The sequence below is a fragment of the Schistocerca cancellata genome, chromosome 3 (genome assembly GCF_023864275.1).
Source record: "Schistocerca cancellata isolate TAMUIC-IGC-003103 chromosome 3, iqSchCanc2.1, whole genome shotgun sequence".
Lineage (NCBI taxonomy): Eukaryota > Metazoa > Arthropoda > Insecta > Orthoptera > Acrididae > Schistocerca > Schistocerca cancellata.
In genome coordinates, this window is record NC_064628.1 from 563,817,548 (window position 1) to 563,835,807 (window position 18,260).

The 18,260-nt window shown below is 39.2% G+C and overlaps 1 protein-coding gene across 1 annotated transcript in view; it reads right to left on the reverse strand.

Moving 5' to 3' along the window:
* Window positions 1–18,260, reverse strand: part of LOC126176430 (potassium voltage-gated channel protein Shab) — a 478,681-nt gene that overhangs the window by 249,472 nt on the left and 210,949 nt on the right. The window contains exons 5-6 of the mRNA XM_049923587.1: window positions 12,491–12,837; window positions 5,286–5,366 (exon numbers count right to left, since the gene is read on the reverse strand). Coding sequence (XP_049779544.1) covers window positions 5,286–5,366; window positions 12,491–12,837 — 428 coding nt within the window. The remainder of the gene's footprint in view (window positions 1–5,285; window positions 5,367–12,490; window positions 12,838–18,260) is intronic.

Here is an 18,260-nt window from a genome sequence, read left to right on the forward strand (position 1 = left end):
TGCTTGTTCGGTGGAAGCACTCTGTGTTTGGCTATTCAGGGCCTGTGAGGGTCACATGGAGTAATGATGGTGATACGTATTCTCATGTTCCCGTCACTTGCCTGTTACTCTTCCCGCGCTTTAATAAGCTCATGCAACATATGGATTTTAGCTCATACCAGGATGCACATCAAACTGAGTGACCTCAGTGATGAACAATTCTGCTGCTATGAACATAATCATACTGTATTATTCCGTATTTGGCAAAAGTAATCCTTTCCCGTTGTTCAGAAGAGTAACCTCATATGTTAGTTTCTTTGTATGTCAGCGAAGGACATCATAATGAAACACGCTTTTAGTGCATTAGGGAGATAATAAATCGTATTCTCATTAACTAAAAATAATTACGAACTCTTCTTTAGACGCTATTGCAGCACGACACTGCTGAGCAGCCAGATACATTGGCCCTGTCTGCTAATTATATTTTTGTATTACATAATATAATGAAGCACACTGTCTGTGACCTTGTGGTAGGAGGTCACACTGATTTCACATGCAACTCGTAGTTAAAATTTTAAGTTTTTTATGAAATTTGTTACTTTGTGTTGTGTTTTAAGAGCTGCCGAAGCCATTCAGTAGCTTACATTCATATATCACTACACAGGCACACAAAATGACTTATAGACATTTTCTAATGAGATTTCTGAAGCACTTGGTCAACATCAACGCTATATGGAAACCAAGTAATTGTTGCTGTTTGGAGCAACCTCCCTAACCAAGTACTGTAATGCATAGCTGCCCTGGTCAATCTGATTCATGACTGTCCTAATGTGTTACATATACGTTATGCTTCCAGACTAATACCATGCTGTGTAAGCTGTACGCCATGTTTCCATATTAATAATACGCTGATAAGCTCTGAAGTGTTACTTACAGAGACATTCCGTACAAAATAAGTCAAGCTTCTTTGCGAGTTTTGTAATTGTCTCCATACTGCGAACATATCCTTTCAGTGTAGGAATTTACTTCACCTGCTGAAATATTTGTACATGCGATACATGGGGTTATTAAATATGGTCAAAGATTGTACTAAGAGATGTCATCTTTCTCTGATATTCGTTACTTCACCAATAGATGTGTTGAACTCAAAACAACATCGTATAACATTTCCACCCGTTGTCAATGAACTGCTCATCCAAAATTTGCAGACTAGCATCTCAGCAGCATTTATACGGTTTGAAAGGTGCCCATCTTGGAGGTTGAGCCAAAATCCATAGTACACAAAAGCCACAGTTCTGTTATACTAACATTCATTTTCTAACACCGCATGCGGAAGCTACATGAGCACACTAATGGAGTTGACATTAATGACACTGTCATCACACTTCCCGGTTAGCTAAATGTCTGTCATGAATAAAGAAGATCCTACGGCCTCTGTTCAGCAGAACAGTTCTGAAAAATTTTGTGCCTCAACAGGATTTCATTGGTAATGTGATACAATTAATTTTTAATTTTTAATTACATTCTCTATTTACATAAACATTTATTATGTGAATCAAGTTATCTGCATGCATAAATTTAAAGTGATATTTTCTATTACGGTATTTTAATTGTTCGTATCTGATGCTTTCAAAACAGTGTAGCACACAGTGTTTTATGTACATATGTTTTGGTGTGAGTTGCAAAGCTGTGGCCCGTTGCAGACATTTTAGAGATTTTTTATTTTATATCACATATTTAGAGAATATTAAAACACTTACTCGGGTCGAACAACTGTGACGAAATTTTCACCGCTGCGTCAAAGAACGAACTTGAATAGACTTAATTTCGGGATACATACTCAGGGGATCAAAAATATCCCTCTTGTTTATCCGATTAGCAGACTTCCAGGTTTATGGTTACTTGTGAACAGCATACTACTGATTCTTCAGATCAATGCAACAGTTGCTAATTCGGGGATCTAGTACACTTTTTACTGACTGTTCTTCACCTACAGTTAAATAAACACCTTTAATGGTAATAAAGAAATAAACACTTTAAGCCAATGTGATTTTGATGATACTGACTAATTGTGCTCATTGTACAGCGGCGCTTCTGAGAGATCAAGCTTCACAAAAATTATCAGTTATTGATTTTCAACATGTTTTTTATTCCTTTTACACTGTTTCCTATAACAGATTAATATTATTGTTTCCCTCCTGGATGACTTCCATTGAACACACATACTTAGTGTGACTATTCCAGAACTGTGGTACACATTTTCGTTCTGGATTCCATCGTGTGGATGGAATCAAATTCAAAAAGTTCTGAATTGTAAAACTTCTTTATGTCCGGCTACCTGTTCCCGCCGACTTTAGATGTCTGAACCGCTTGCCGAAAGGTAAATTTTGATTTCTGATACGATACTATTAAGTTATGTAACTTTATTACAGAATTTTGTTGAAATATTAATTGGTGGTATATACTACTTGCACTTCCAAACGAAATATTTTTGCCGATTTTCGACCTTGTCACTGAGAAGGCTGATTCAGATCCTCGTCAAAATAATGCTATAGATGTTTTTATTTGGTTTCAGATAAGTGAGGGACACCATCGTTGATAGTAGGATTGAGTTGTTGCTGATTATACATCCGTTAGGTAACTGGTGTGACAAAACGGCAGGCGATAGATGGATGACGGACTTATGGATAAGTTGTGATTTACATGTTGTGTACAGAGAAAGCTGATGTTAACCGTACTGAGGATAAGAATATCAAATTGGAGTGAAGAGCATGCATATATTCTTATTTGGATACGTCACAATTTTACGGGAATCAGTGACTTCTAGAACGAAATAGTACAAAAGAAATTTTAAAAAGAAGAAGAAATGCAGGGAAACACATATTTCACTAAAAAATAAAGGGCTTGAGTGTATACAACTTACATGACAAAGAACTGATGTAGAAAAAGTCAGTGTGGAACACTGGCCTACTTGGATTTATTGTCTGATGTAAGAAGACAGTAAAAAATTGTTGACATAAATACGGACTTGAAGGAGAGGAAACTCAAGAAAAATGGTGAGACATAGAAATGGACATGCTGCGGCATCTGTAGATGGCAGCCTACTGGAACAGAATACAGCAGTGTTGTGATGAAAGAGAAATGTACTCATGGATACAATTATAGTTGGTGTAAATTTTAGTATTTTACGTAGAAGGAAAGAGTTACAACTGAATGCCTGTTTATTGAAAATATGACATCGGAAAAGAAGGACAATTGCACCAACGAAGTAACAGTCAGTGTCCTAATATAGAGCCGCAAAGACAGTGAGATACGTCGAACGTTCTAATGGTTAAGCGTAAGTCCTACGAAAAATTTTACAGAAAAGCTGGAAGTGCAATAATCGGAAAGTCTACTAAAGAAGCGATGTGGTATTTACGTTTATTAGTGAAAAGAATATGTTTGGATTTAAAGAGCATTTGTGGTAGTGTGAACTGGAATAGACGGATAACGTCCTGAGAAAATACGTCAAAAGAACTAGAAACATTATTTTCAATAATCGAAAAGATAATTCATTATATTAAAACAAAAGAATGAAGACTGAAGGCTGAAGACATACGGAATCGTAGTACATTGTGAATCAGGAAATAAATGTGGTAAAACAAATGATGGACGCCACAACTGCGGTGAAACATGTTTGGGTATTAAAGCAGAAGAATAATTGTATGGTTACAGAATTATGTACTTAATTCATTAATAAGTGTGGTAGTCTAAGAAAGATATAAAGGAGTTTACGAGGAGGAAGGAACCAGACGACGGTAATTACTTTTTGTGGTCCATAAAGGAAAACAGGGAAGCCTCTGAAAAGAAATAAAATTACAAAGAGTATGCGTGGAAAAATACTGAAAATCAAGGAACCTCGTAAGCTGAATAAAAGTGATCAAAATTCGATAAAAAAAATCGTTCCGCAAGCGACGTACATAGGAGTTACTGGTTCAGTTCAAGCATGAAAAAATAATTTTTTTGGAAGAGTGTATGATGATAGTTATAATACAGACGGAAGCATGTACAAAAGTGTAGGTAGATGAAAAGGTCAAAAATTAAATGTATCTTCAAATAAATGAATTTACAGGAGGGTGAGACCTCTGGGAAGATTCATACTTGGAACAAATAATAGAGACAAGTAAGCTATGAAATTCTTAGAATTTGTAAATGAAAGAGGAAAATAAGGCAATAACTGTAAACATGACAAAAACGTTTAAATGGCTCTCGGGGTCGAAAACGAGTGAAGATCAGGAGACGGCGAGAAAAATAGGCTATAAAGACCACATCGATCCAAGTGAAAGAGGAGTGTCTGAGAACTTACTTGAGGCATTTGGGGAGGAAGAACACTGTGGCTCTCCTACGTAAACAAAGCAAGTGGCTTTGTTGCGCAGCTCGTAGTTCCTAGCTACCGGATAGCTCATGTCGCGGAAGCTGCTGCAGTCAGTGCAACAGTCGGGGATAGTGAATTTGTCTTTAAACGTATGTAACTCACTCTTCTTCTTGCTTTCGTTAGAAACGAAAACTATCGTGACGGACTTTGCTTTACAAATCAGTCGAAAGACTCTTTTCCAAAGCACAGTTTATTCAGTAAACAAAGAACAAATACTGGTATGTATAATTCAGCAACCTAATAACTGATGAACGAGAAGTCCAACAAGGGTGCTCTCTGAATTATCTTCGTCATTGTTAGCTATTGAAATATAGGTTTCTTATTCAGAATTTTGATTTGCGATAACGTCACTAGCTCAGTGACTGCACAATACCTCTAAATGCGTGCCTAATTAACTTGCAGGAGAATCAGCTGCTTACAACACTGGAATAATACCCCATCTGAATGTTCGGAAGAATCTATAATCTGTGAGCACTTCACAAATTACCAGTAACATCACAAAGAAGAAAACTGTTACCGTAATTATTTAATCTTCCCATAAAGTACGTGGTATGTGCTTATTACGGTTTTTACAGAATTACATTTCCCTTTGAAAAATTCTTAAACAGCGAATAATATAGAACGAGAGTCGAAGTTGCAAAAATTACACATATCTGAAACAGAGCATTGTTAGGAAAAAATGTTGTTCTGCGAGTCTGTGCTTCATATTTGTTAAGGAACTTCTTTTATGTTACGAAATCCGTTTCATAATCATTGAGTGCAAGAACGCACGCCGGAGCAGCTCTCCTGAAGCAAATTCTCTGCTAACGAGGCCACAGCTTGCGAGCACCGCAAATCTTACTTTAGAAAAATACAAGATAGAGAGACAGCAGAGATAAATGGGCAATACTACCTTCGATGTGCAAAAGCAACATTCGAACTCACTAGGGAATTCATCGATTTTCTCGTTTTTCTTGTCGTCTTTTTTGAGGTCCTACAAAAGAGAGAGAGAGACAGAAAAAGATCGAGAGAGGACTAGTCAAAGACTTAACAAATGTCTTGATATCCAAAAGCAGGCGGAATTTATGTTTCATTAAGAACATGCCAGAGTTTACTTAGCAAATGAACACAGCCAGTAGCACCTACAGCGGCAAACTTCGCGTGAGTTCAGACATTAACTTCGTGTTAGAACAAATTTAGCACATTCTGAGTGTATTTCTCTGACTGCAGATTAGATCTGACAATATCTATTTAAAGACCGGTAACAGATTTTGGTATTTCTGGTGTTGTTCTAGCATAACATAAAAAATATTCTTTACAAACAGAAGTGTCATTATTTTGTTTTCTAACAGAACCTCTACCTCGTGATTCTACTGAAATTTATGTATAACGCGGAATGAGTTTTCGTATTTATAAAGCAGCATGTTATGAAATTAATATTTTTATCAAACAAGAGCTATAGCAATCAAAACAATAATTAACACTCACAGAGAAAAAATAAAACCACAAATATAACAGTACATGTCAAGAAAGGACAGCAAAGAAGAACGCTTTGAATTACAAAGGCTGCTCCAGTCAAAGACACAGAAATTTGAATGAATGGATTGTTACAATACTCTACCATACATACTGAGGAAAAGGCACAAAACACAATCAATAATTTACACAATATGAAAGGTTAGGATGTAGCTAATTACATAAGCACACACACACACACACACACACACACACACACACACACACACACACACACATATATACACACACACGTACACAAAGACGCACGCACACACACACTCATACACACACCAAAGGCGCGATTTTGCTCTCGTTATTTTATTATTACGCTTACAATCTGCAACATGCATAAAAACATTTGTCATCCATTAATTTCTTCCTTAAGAACATGGTCATGAAGTAAATGTAGACGGGAGCAAAAAACTACCTCATTAAATTAAATCACATATGTTACATATGGTATCTGATGGGTTAGCAGGTCATCAAACCCAGGCAACTGTTGTGTAATACGAGACAAAATGTGTCACATCGAGCGCCCATTAGTACACAGTTATTTTAACTTCTTATATATTTGGATTTCACATTATAAGCTATTATTTAATTATTCAAATTTCTATATAAGTGAGCAAAGACCTATTGTACGTATTCTAGGAGTTCTTAAGATCTACATAGTAAACCCAATTAACACATTCCTTTAATTATAAATATGAAAGATTCTGTATGAGATGCAATTCAAGCAGACGACTAGAAGTACGAAAACAGATTGCATAACCTCGTTAGAAGTTGAAAGTCGGTGGAGGTAATTCTAGCACAATAGTGGAGGGGCCGATAGAAACATTAAAATGTAGTTTGAACGATCTAGGAGAGAAATACGAGCGGAAAGAAAAGTAACAGTTCCTTTAAAGATTTAATTAGTATTTTCATATTTAGGCCTGTCACCAGTTAGAAGATTCGTGCAAAAATAGGACCAAGTTAGACACTGAATAAAGTATCCCTTAGGCCCATTTAGAATCAGAGGGCTCTTAATAACTTTTGAATAGCATATACAAGCTGACAGAAATAACTGATTAGTCGCCCTTGTAAAATTGATGTAAATGTATTAAAATTACTTCAGGGATTAAAATACTTATAAACTTAGATTGGTGCCTAATTAAAATTTAAACACCTCTAAATAGTATCTTTCTTCCAGAAAATATATATTTGTGTAAAAATGTAAGATATGTAGACAAGAGATCAGTAAATTTTGTAAGTCACCGAGAAGAGATGTAGCGTCCAAAATTAGTCAAAAATATTAAGAACGAGAAATCTTGGGAAAGCTGTTTTTCGTACCGAAGTAGTCTTTAAAAGTGATTTGAGTGAACAGCACATTTTCTTATACAGCGTATATAACATCTGCAATGATAGTACTTTCTTAGATTTAAATTAATGATCTAAATACTATGTGAAAGAAAATTAGTAAATGTTGGTTTATATCTTACTTGAGAGCGCTTCCTTCTCTACATGAATCTAACAAAGTTCCAGTGACACGCAGGGAAGCTACAAAATGACTAACGTCATAGTATTATCCTGGCTGTTGTTATTTCATATAATTAAAACAAAATGTCAATAGATATAAAGTTTTACTACGTTAGTAAGAAGTAATCGATTGCATGTCAGAGAAAAGAGACAGACTTTTAGTCCTATAATAAAAGCTACATTCAGATACCAAAAGCGCCTATACTCCCATTGAAATGTGTCCGGGTGAGCACGTTTGAAATGTAAGTGATATGTGAGTAATCTGTAAGGCATGCTGCTTCATGGCATTATCCTAAGGAGAAATCTTACTCGATAGCCTTAGTAAACACGAACTTTTGTGCAGTAATTGCTACAAAGCTTCGATATAAAATACGAATTTCCAAAATACTGTGTAAGTGACGGATATGTAAAATATGTGCTATTTGAGTCGAGATTTACTCACGACGCTAAATGATATATCCAGATTGTGTTTTTGGCAAAGTCATTGTTTCATTCACGAGTGTTAAAATCTGCCGTCGCCTTGTCGAATTAACAAGAAGTGAACGGAGCTGACGAAAACACAGCTAGGAGCGTCATGATTATTTATGGACGGTCAGCTAGGATTTGTAGGCACTTATCCTTTGTAACAAGTACGGAAACTCGTTTTGTTTTTTAACAGTTAAGGCACTAACCCCATAGTGTGAGTGCAACAAGAACTGAAGTTCCTGTTAGTATCTGCCACCTGTAGTCATAGAAAGGCACAGGAACAGGGAATGGGAAGCACAACGATATCCACCGCAGCAAGAGTGCTTCCAGCCAATTACAAAATATGGTTCCTGCTGTCGATTAAGTATGACGTTTTAATTCAGCCGCCTCCCCCCCCCTTCTCCCCACTCCCCCCTTCCCCTTTCCACCAAAGGCCAAGAATTGTGAATTTCTTCACGTGTACAGCAGTATCATAAAGAGGAACAACTTAAGGGCAGTTCTCGCCGGATATGTTATAAGACCAAGATTTCTTTTCTTTTCTTTTTCTAAAATTAGTTTTTACATTACTGTGTCTCGAGACTTATGTTTCGCTTTATCGCACAGTTCGGCATGTTTCACACGGACCAGCTTCCTGTGACTTTTTGCGTTTCTTGTTTTTATCTGTTTCTTGTGTTTGTTTCTTGTCGAGAAGAAAAATGTGGTATTTTCTTGAATTTACGGAGCCTGAAGTTTTTAAATACTGTAAAATTAAATTTCACTTTGTGGTCCTCAGTGATGTAAAGCCAGCATATTTTACATTCCGCTTCAAAGTAAATGGAAATGCCACAATGAGGCTGTGCTTTGGCCTTTTTTTGATCGTGGGCTGAGGTTTTAAGAGCTTTCGCGTCAGCTTTCGATGCTTCACAGTCTTCTCCCACCATTGCCTACGTTGACACTTGCTCTATAAGTAGAAATTACTAATGAAATACCTTACTTCTGCACTACACACGCATTTGAAGTAGAAGTTACCAATAAACAGAAAATGGAGCTTTGACCATTAAGTGAAACTTTGGAGTCACTCAGAAAAAATACAATGTGCTGAAGGGCATAACTGGATCTGAAAATGTTTTATACTACAAACGAAAACAGTAGTGAGGCAGAAATGAGTAGTACTATGGCCACGGTTAAAACGTTTTCAACAACGATTCGTGCTGGATTTAGCATTAGTTCACAAGTCAGTTCTATTTCTAAGACAGTCTTGTGAAAAACGGAAGTGGATTTAATGTACAATGGACTTGTTAGCGAAAAATTGTAGTGAATAAGGGCGAATGTTAGCTTCATTTACATCTTGTAAGTGGTGGAACAGATTTCCAGAACCATGCATGATTGTTGCAGGGAGAGGAAGTTTCTACAACAAGATATTAGCCCATACCTTAAATAGTTGCATCATGCGTACTCAAGTAACAGTTATTAAGTTTTCCTTAACATAGTCCAAACGTTTCTTTAATATTTTGTCTACCGATAAGAACGTCCTATTTGATGGATTGTTGGTCATGGAGTAGTTAGGGGTCAGCCGTTGGTAAAAATTCATATATTTGGAGTTTTCCAGCTTTGCTAAGATCTTAAGGTCTTATGGGGAAACAAGTCTTATGGGGAAACAACAGACTGTACTTCTCATGCTGTCCTACGCGTTCCCATTTGCTACATAGAAGACCGTTACATACTGATTCCTCCCAAGCATTGTTTGTAATTTCGTCCTTAATATTATGCGGTATTCAACTATATGACAAAACAACGATACTGGTATGATTTTACGAATAGATACAAAGACAAGTTGATTCTTTTTTCAGTTCTGCTTGAGAAAGGAATATATTTCAACGTAAATGTGACAGGAAATTTAACAGAATTTTGTGTCCGTATATGCAGAATGTGGAAAAGCAATATGATATTTGTGCATCGCTTTGTATAGCTACATAACACGGTAATGGTAAGCGGCAAATAGGCACTTACCAGTGATTTTATTTCGGTAAATCGGTTGTTGAACGTCGGCCATCTTTAGTGGGTTACGTTGTTCCTTTCACAGACAGCAAAGAGAGATCGAGAGGTCTGGATTGGGATGCTTCGTTGTCAGTTTACTATACCTTGCAGGGAATGAATCGAATTCAGAGGTATATGTATGTTTTGCGTTAAATGTGACTTGCAATAAAATACATTTATCGACGTTGTAAAGATCTGCATCTAAGGATTCCACGTGATACCGGTAGTACACTATCCTTGCTATTTGAAAATGTAAATGAAACAGGAAAGCCACTGAAGATGAGTTCCACGGTCGAAACCAAAGTGACAGTATGAAATCAGAAATAAGTTATTCGTTGCTGTTGAAAGATCACGTGCTCATCCTGCTGGTGTTCCAGGCATATATGGTTTATGTGGGCATCGTTTAGTTTTATATCAGCTGTTTATTACCTTCTGTTATGAATTTTGCTTTTCAGGCAGCTTTTGTTTAACAGCTTTGGGTTTTTGTATAGTAGTTCTTGTCTGGACCCAACCAGTGTACCTATCGGTACTAGAGTTGTTACGCACGGGTGTCAGGTATTGATAATATTGACGCAAGGAAGCTGCGACTTCAGTTGCATTTGTTAAAGTCGATGGGATGAGTCATTAGAGTAAAGAAAACGAAACTAGAAGTAGAGAAGCGGCTCTTACAGAGAGAATATACATGTCCTATTTGCACTGGAAGTCATGGCGTTCTGTCCAATACCGACAGTAGTTTTCAAATCAATATTGTTTACAATCCTGCAATATTCGTCTGCTACTTTGTTCCTTAATCCCTATCGAAGATGGTTGTTTCAAGGACCATTATTGCGTGACGTATCTCTGTCGATGACAGTGAGTCTATATCTTTATGTACGAAGCTTCGTCATATCGTTTTAATTATCATCTATAAAAAATGAAATTCCGTAATTAATTTTTTTGTCTATTTGCAAGTACATATGTGCAGTGCTGGCTGACACTGACGTGCTTGTGCCACAGTACGGCAGCCCATTCATAATGCGGAGACGGTCTACGCCATTTTGCTTGAGCTCCCCTTCTACAGTAGGGTGACGCGGAGATTTCAGTGTCTCTCAGTACTGCAGAGAAGGTCTTACAAATAAACAGACAAGTAATCATGGTTACTTTACAATGTCAGCCAGAGAGAGACCTCTCAATCTGAAAGATGTAATCTTCTTACCAAAGAAGTTTTATTTGCCCATGTAGCAATGAATACATATAGAGAGAACTAGTTGCGCAGTTTAAATGGCCTTCTTCAGATCTCAACCGTCGTGGCACCCACTGTAGTGCACTTCATTTAATCACATTTCTGGGAGCAATTCGTTGAATGAGACGCACCAATGTAGTGTCTTATATCACATAAAACCATTCTTGTGGCAAACACACACAAAAGTTTCTGATGAAATACGTCCTTGTGTTAACACTCAGCTGATAAAATACATTTTATCACAAACATTTGTGAGAGCTTACCACATGCGCGGTTTTATTGTGATATAAGACGCTGTATTGGTGCTTCTTCTTCAACGAGTTGCTCCCAGATATGTTTAGGACTAGATGACAGTGCGCTACATTGAGTGGCACAATGGCTGAGATCGGAAGATGGCAATTTAAATTGCGGAAACTAGTTGTCTATTCAGGTGTTTAGTGTAACATGGGAAAATAAAACTTCTTTAATAAGAACATAACATTTTCCAAACAGTTAATAGCAACGTCAATGCAAATTCAAACTGTAGGCAGAACCAGGACTACAATGCGGAATCTTTGCCTTTCACAGGCAAATGATCTTTAGATTAAGATGTCCAGGTGCCTTCTCTACTTTACTTCCACCAGTACTGTGTACCCTCAGGTTCGTATACTGACCTGCCACACAGTTTTCATCTTCCATGTAGTTACAAATTAGCCAACACTTAATTGCAAAGCGAAAATTAACTGTGAGAACAATCTCCTTGGGTTGTGGCTGAGTCATTACTCCACAGCATCCTTTGTTTCAGGAGTGCTAGTACTGCGAGGTATGCAGGAGAACCTCTGTGAAGTTTTGAAAGGTACGAGATGAGGTATTGGAGGTAGCTCAGCTCCGACGGCAGTTTGTGAGTCGTTCCAGGACAGACCAGTCCAGAGAGGATTTGCTGGCCCAAGGTAAAATTTCCAGATTATTGTCCCAGTCCAGTACACAGTTTCAATGTGCCAGGATGTTTTAAAATCAGCTCCCCATCTAAAACTGAGTGGAAGCTCATTCTGTAAGAATTTCGTAACTTCACTTTCTTCCAGATATAATTAAAACTTTATGACTAACTCTCATAAGCTGTATCTATGTATTGGACTGTCTAGTGATATGATTAAACTTTACATTGGTTGTCAAGAGAGTGACAGAGAATCAGGTTCCTTGTTATAAATATTCCAAAGAGTGTAAATTTTGTTGCAGTCTTATGTCATTGGGCACTGTTATTTGTTGCAATGAGATAAACAGTGGCGCGGCTCGGGAGAAGCTGCGACGAGCCCTCAGAGTCGGATGTGCTTGTCGGGCGGCCGGCTTGAGGAGGGCTCGCAGGCGGCGTGCGGACACGTGGGGCAGGCGTTTATCGTACTTACCGGGGACACGTATCCCCCCGGCGCGACGGCGGCCGCGGGCTGCAGTTCGTCGAGGGGCGGCGCGGCGTTGGCCGCCCCCGTGCTGACGAGGGCGGTGGCGGCGGCGGCGGCTGCGCCGCCCCCCGGCGGGAGGTCCAGCAGCGGGTGCGTGGGCGGCGGCGAGCTGGAGGGCTGGCCCGGCAGGCCCGGCGTGGGCGCGCTGCCCGGCCGCCGGCCGCGCGATCCGAAGTGCTCGAAGTTGCGGTAGCAGCCGGTCGCCTGCGGGCCGCGGCTGCCCCCGCCGCCCCCGCCTCCACTGGCGCTGTCGCCACCCGTGCTGTTGCCGTCCGCCTGCGACATGTTGTGGCCTGCGCACACCGCCAAGCTCGCGTTACTCACCTGCACCAACTCGTGTTTTTACGCCTATCGACGTCTACTTCGTACGGACAGAAAGTTAGTCACCTTCAAAATCACCTTCAGAATGAACACGGCAGAAAACTCATTGGCATGGACTGTGGGAGCAGAGCTGCACACGAGGCCCTGGTACAGGGGGCGAAGAAGTCACCACAGTGTAAGAGGGGTGATCGTGTGGTTTCAATTACCACTTCGCAAAAATTAAGTTACGTAATTATTATTTTGCATATATACAGATACATGTGTGCAGTACACATTGAAACCTATGCACCACAGTACAGGATTACACCACTAGGGAAGGCGTATCAGAATTGCGCAGCCCATGACCACTGTCTCAACGCACTGTGCCTTCTTTAGCGCCAGGCTACGGTAATATATTGCGGGGGCTTCAGTATGTTTCAGATATGTAATTGCTCCTGTCGCCCTTATTTAGCTGTGCTGTCGACAGTGACGTCAAAAGTGCCCAGTCCGGCGCCATATAGTGTAACGTTTTTGTATAAATTATATGAATGCGTCACGTCTGTTCTTTCGGCCATGCCCGAAAGAACAGAAACCACACATTCACCTAACTGATGTAACGGATTCATCTCGGTGGGCAATGGATCCACAACCTGCGTGTGATGCACGTTTTGTGTTCGACCACCAGCGGGAATCTAAAATCGCCGAGAATGGAGAATATGGCCGGGGACTGCGGATAAGTAGTGCTGGGTCGGTGGGTGGCTCATCTGGGGAGCGTGCCGACACAGTCCGGGCATTTGCGATAGACGCTGTGTCTAGGTCGCACAGTGGTTAATGCAACTGCCTAGTAAGCAGCAGATCCCAGGCTCGAGTTCCAGTCCCACACACATTTTGACTCATCATCGCTGATTCCGCATAAGGACCCTATGATGCTCAGTCCTCATCCAACTTTAATTTATATAAAATGGTAATGTTTTCGTTGTTTGCCTGACACGTTCGTTTCAACCGTCCGATGGCCGATCGCAGGCGCGACGGGCGCGCAACAAGAACGTTACCTTATATGGGTCTGAAATGGCCTCTTCTGCTATCACTTGTGGCAGCACAATTGTATAAGCACGACAGCAGCAAGCTAATATCAGTCACCCCTCGATAACGGGCGAGGACTCTCTTCCGTTAGCTCATGGATATTCAAGCGCTTGACGTGGCTGGAACCTAGCGTAAATGTTACTTTACATCGCTGTGATACCACCAGTTGGCACAAAACAAATATCTAATCACGTAACTTTATTTTTTCGAGCTGAAAATTAAAACTTCATGATTGCTTCTTCTACTGCAGACATGTGGTAGTGCGTTGTCTGGTTTGACTAATTCTGTTCCTGCCTGTTTCTCAATGATTCGCGGACATGAATTCCTCGTAAGCCACAGAAAGCGTTCCAGAATGGCTGAATACAAAGTATTGTACAAGCTGATTATTACGACGATATTTTAATTAAGCGTAAATTGAATCTTTATTCGGAATGGCAGGTATCTTGAATCTGCTACACCTAGGTGCCGTAAATAAAAGACATTTGCCTGTCACCTTATTGCTGAAATTGACGTTAAAAGCCCATTCTTCCAAGACGATTAATCTTGTGTTGACCAATGTTGTCACTGCTTAACATGAGTAATATGGAAGAGCAACCTTCATCTCCACTGATCCGCAAAGTACCAACGCAGGAAGTTTACTGAGCAAATCTAACGGTCTGAAACAAACGCGCCAGGGAGGAGGGGTGGTGGGAGGGGGGGGGGGGAGGGCATCCACACACCATTGGCGGTCAGCTCGTTGCTGTGGCAGAGATAATAGAACGTTGACACCACGTAAGTTCATAAGTTTGTACAGTTTCTCTTATAGGAGTTTCTTATCGGACCTCATGGATGCATTACGCTTTACAAGGCGGATGGTGACTAAATTTTTGTCCAGTAAGATTAAGACTAAAAGCAAGACTAGATACCCGCACTGTAATAACTATGAGTACACTGCATTCGTTCGTTTCACCGAGTCAAGTTTTCATTACACTATTTAGTAACAATAAAGATGCATAGAAAATAACTATTCTTGTTCTCATTTTCCACTTATTTATCGAACTAATTTGTCATTTCAAGAACGAACTTTCACTTTGCAGCGGAGCGTGCAATGATTCGAAACTCTTTGGCTTATTGAAACTGTACCGGTGCTGCTGAACAAACTTCATAGACGTTCTCCTTCCTGCCTCACGGGACTAACACTCTTGCAAGCAAGGCGTTCTCTTCTTCCAAGAGAGCCAGTGCTGCGAGGTAGGCAGGAGAACATCTGTGAAGTTAGGAAACGAGGAGAGTTACTGAGGAGAACAAAACGACGAATTTTAATCTGCTAAGAAGTTCCAGAAGCGTAATTTCCCTTATTCTCAGAAAATTCTGTCTTCTTGCTGTATCCTGACTTAAATTCTATATGAACAAACTTCAACAAGTATCGCTAAGGAAAAAGTGAACACCACATTAAAAGTGAAGTCAAAGACGCCACGTTTTACATTTATGTTGTTTATATCAAGTTAAGAATAGAATTGAAAAAACGTATTCACGATTCCAAGAAAAACTTCCTGATAGTTATTGATACCTGTAACCATTAATCTTATTTTAGTTTAACGAGTCAGTAAAAACACCTTAATTACCTGCAAATGTTTATTACTGTAAACGTTTCACTATATAGTAAAGAATTAAACGAGTTTTGAGTAATTAAGTAAGGCACGGAAAATTCAAATAAGAATGATAGAAGCGTGTCATTAACTTATTTTACATGTAACGAAAGAACTATTTCTCTGAGCATATATTTAATCAGAGCGATACTAACAGGTCATTTGTAACAAAACTCACTACTATGAGTCCAAATATACGCTGGCAGTTAAGCAAAGACAACCTAATGGTAAATATTTATTGTTGATTCGGAGTTTCCTCGTCACTGTCTTTAATGCACTTAAGGCTGTGGTCAAATTACTTTGGTGTTACGTTATGTTTTATAGTATTTTCACATAATAAAGACAATCTTGACTTCTTAATTTATTTTTTTTGTATTATTTTTAGGTGATAGTGGAGTCCAATGTGGGAATTCTGAGAAGAGTCTATTAGTGTGTCTCATTTAAGCAGTAAAAGAATTTGTCACCACTGGTATGTCTTCACACTCGGATAACCATGGGTTCAATCGATTCGGCTCAAGATTTTGTGTCTCATACTCAAATATTAACGACATACGTAAAAGCAATAAATATTTTACTGTCAGACATTACATTGCTAATAACTACAAATTCACTCTCTACATTAAGGGGACAACGGTATTTTACGTCATTAATAATGAGAGGTATTACAATATTTTGGGTTAAAGGCAAGCTGACTGTAGGAAGAAGGAAAATTTTGAGTAATGTGTACCTAATTTTCGAAAGCATTTAATGTTCTTAATAGGTCTTGGTTTGCTTTTTAAATTTCTCATTAACTGTGTATTAAATATAAAAATAAAGGTATTCGAATAATTGCGTCTTATCACTAATTTTGACGAATAATTTCATCTACTAGGTATTCAGGTAAACACTAAGTATTGAAGTTCACTGTCAGCTTCCGAACTTTTATATAAACGACTTCCTTTTTCTTCAGCAGCGGGCACCTATGAAGCGATAGACTAAATTGAAAAAAAAAAACCGTGATACCAGATTAAGAATAGAATGTTTTTGCGGATCATACAAATACCGTTGAGAATGGATAACTAACTTTACGTTTGACAGTCTAGGTAATTACATGTAGCAGCGAATAGTATGAACAGCTGAGAGTGTCATTTATCTTGCACGTTTAGTCGAAATACCATTATGTGTGACTGAAGGACTGCACAGGTGTTAGTGTAAAGAGTAAATATCGTACTTTGTGAGACAACAATAGGAGGCTGGTCACAGTTACTGTTAAGTCCTAAACGAAGGTGTCTATAGGCAATAATTAGAAAAATTTGGTTTAAAGAAGATACAAAAACAATAAAGGAGGCTCCAAAACTAATAAACGAAACATAAGAAATTGGGACCAAGCAAAATGGAAGATATGAGCTATATGTTTATGTAGAATACAGTTAATATATTTTTAAAACTTCAGTAAACCACTCTCAAATTTAGGAGTGCTTATTAGTATTTATTATCTACGAATTAAAATACAAAATTGTGAATATATTAGTGCTGTATAAGACCCAAATTTATGTTGTCGTTAACTGCCAATATGAAACCGCTTCAGCAAGGTGTATGAAAGAAGAGATTAACACTATTATATCTTATCTGAATTTGCTTAACAACAATTCGCGGTCTGCAATTTACAGTTGTGATAATAGAATTAGTCGACGTCAATGTCTGTAAAGACGAGTTACTTCAAACTATAGACTTTCTTCTAAAAAATACGCTTTTAAAAATAAAAGGTTTCTGCAATTATGTTAATCGTAACATTACGTTAAAAGCACTCACAAAACTGAAAGTGAACTACTTTTCAAATAAGTATATTTGTGTGTGTGTGTGTGTGTGTGTGTGTGTGTGTGTGTGTGTGTGTGTGTCAGAGCTAAGCTCTTGAGTGCCGTGCTTGGGGAGGCAGCCCGTGGCCCAAGCCTCATAGGTACATGGCAGCGCTCGAGAGCTCTTGACGAGCATTGTCTCACAAAAGGTGTAGAGCAGACATGCTTGTATATTAGCAAATGCAGATATGAGATAATAGTGCAGTGTGACGATGACCTTGGTGCTCTAGGCGCCGTGTGAAGCGGACGGGAGGCGAGGGCGCCGCAAGCTACCGGCCCAGTTCTGTGGGAGAGCCAGTGTCGAACCCGAACCCTCTGGAGATCAGGGCGGACTTGTCACCTGCCGAACACAACACAACACAGCGCTCAGCGCGTGCGGCAAGCGGCGCGCCCTGCTGCCATCTTACGGCCAAGTTCCGAATCTAAGTGGTAGGGCTGCTAACATCTTATTATCCCTACTCTCGCTTCTGCGTTACCCTGTAAGTGTTGTGAGCTACCAGTGGGAAATAGCAGGATGTGGTGCACAACGTTGGAAGTGGGCAGTTTGTTACCTTTGCTCTCTGAAATAATTTGATGTTCTGCAGATGAGGCACTACAAACCTGCTGAATCTATACATATACATAAATCGATGTATGTGTGTATACTCTACATCATCCCTAAACCACTAGATCGATTTCAACCAAATTTGGTACACATATTACTTACTGTCTGCAAAGAAGTACTGTGAGGTGAGTACCACATAGATCTAGTAGGGGTGGGGATGTGGATGGAAAAGGATTGGTAACGCTTGGCATCTAGGCTGCCTGCAAGACTAGCATGTTGCACAGTTAGTATGGGAATAAGTTTCTGGTTGTATGCTTTCAGAAGAATGC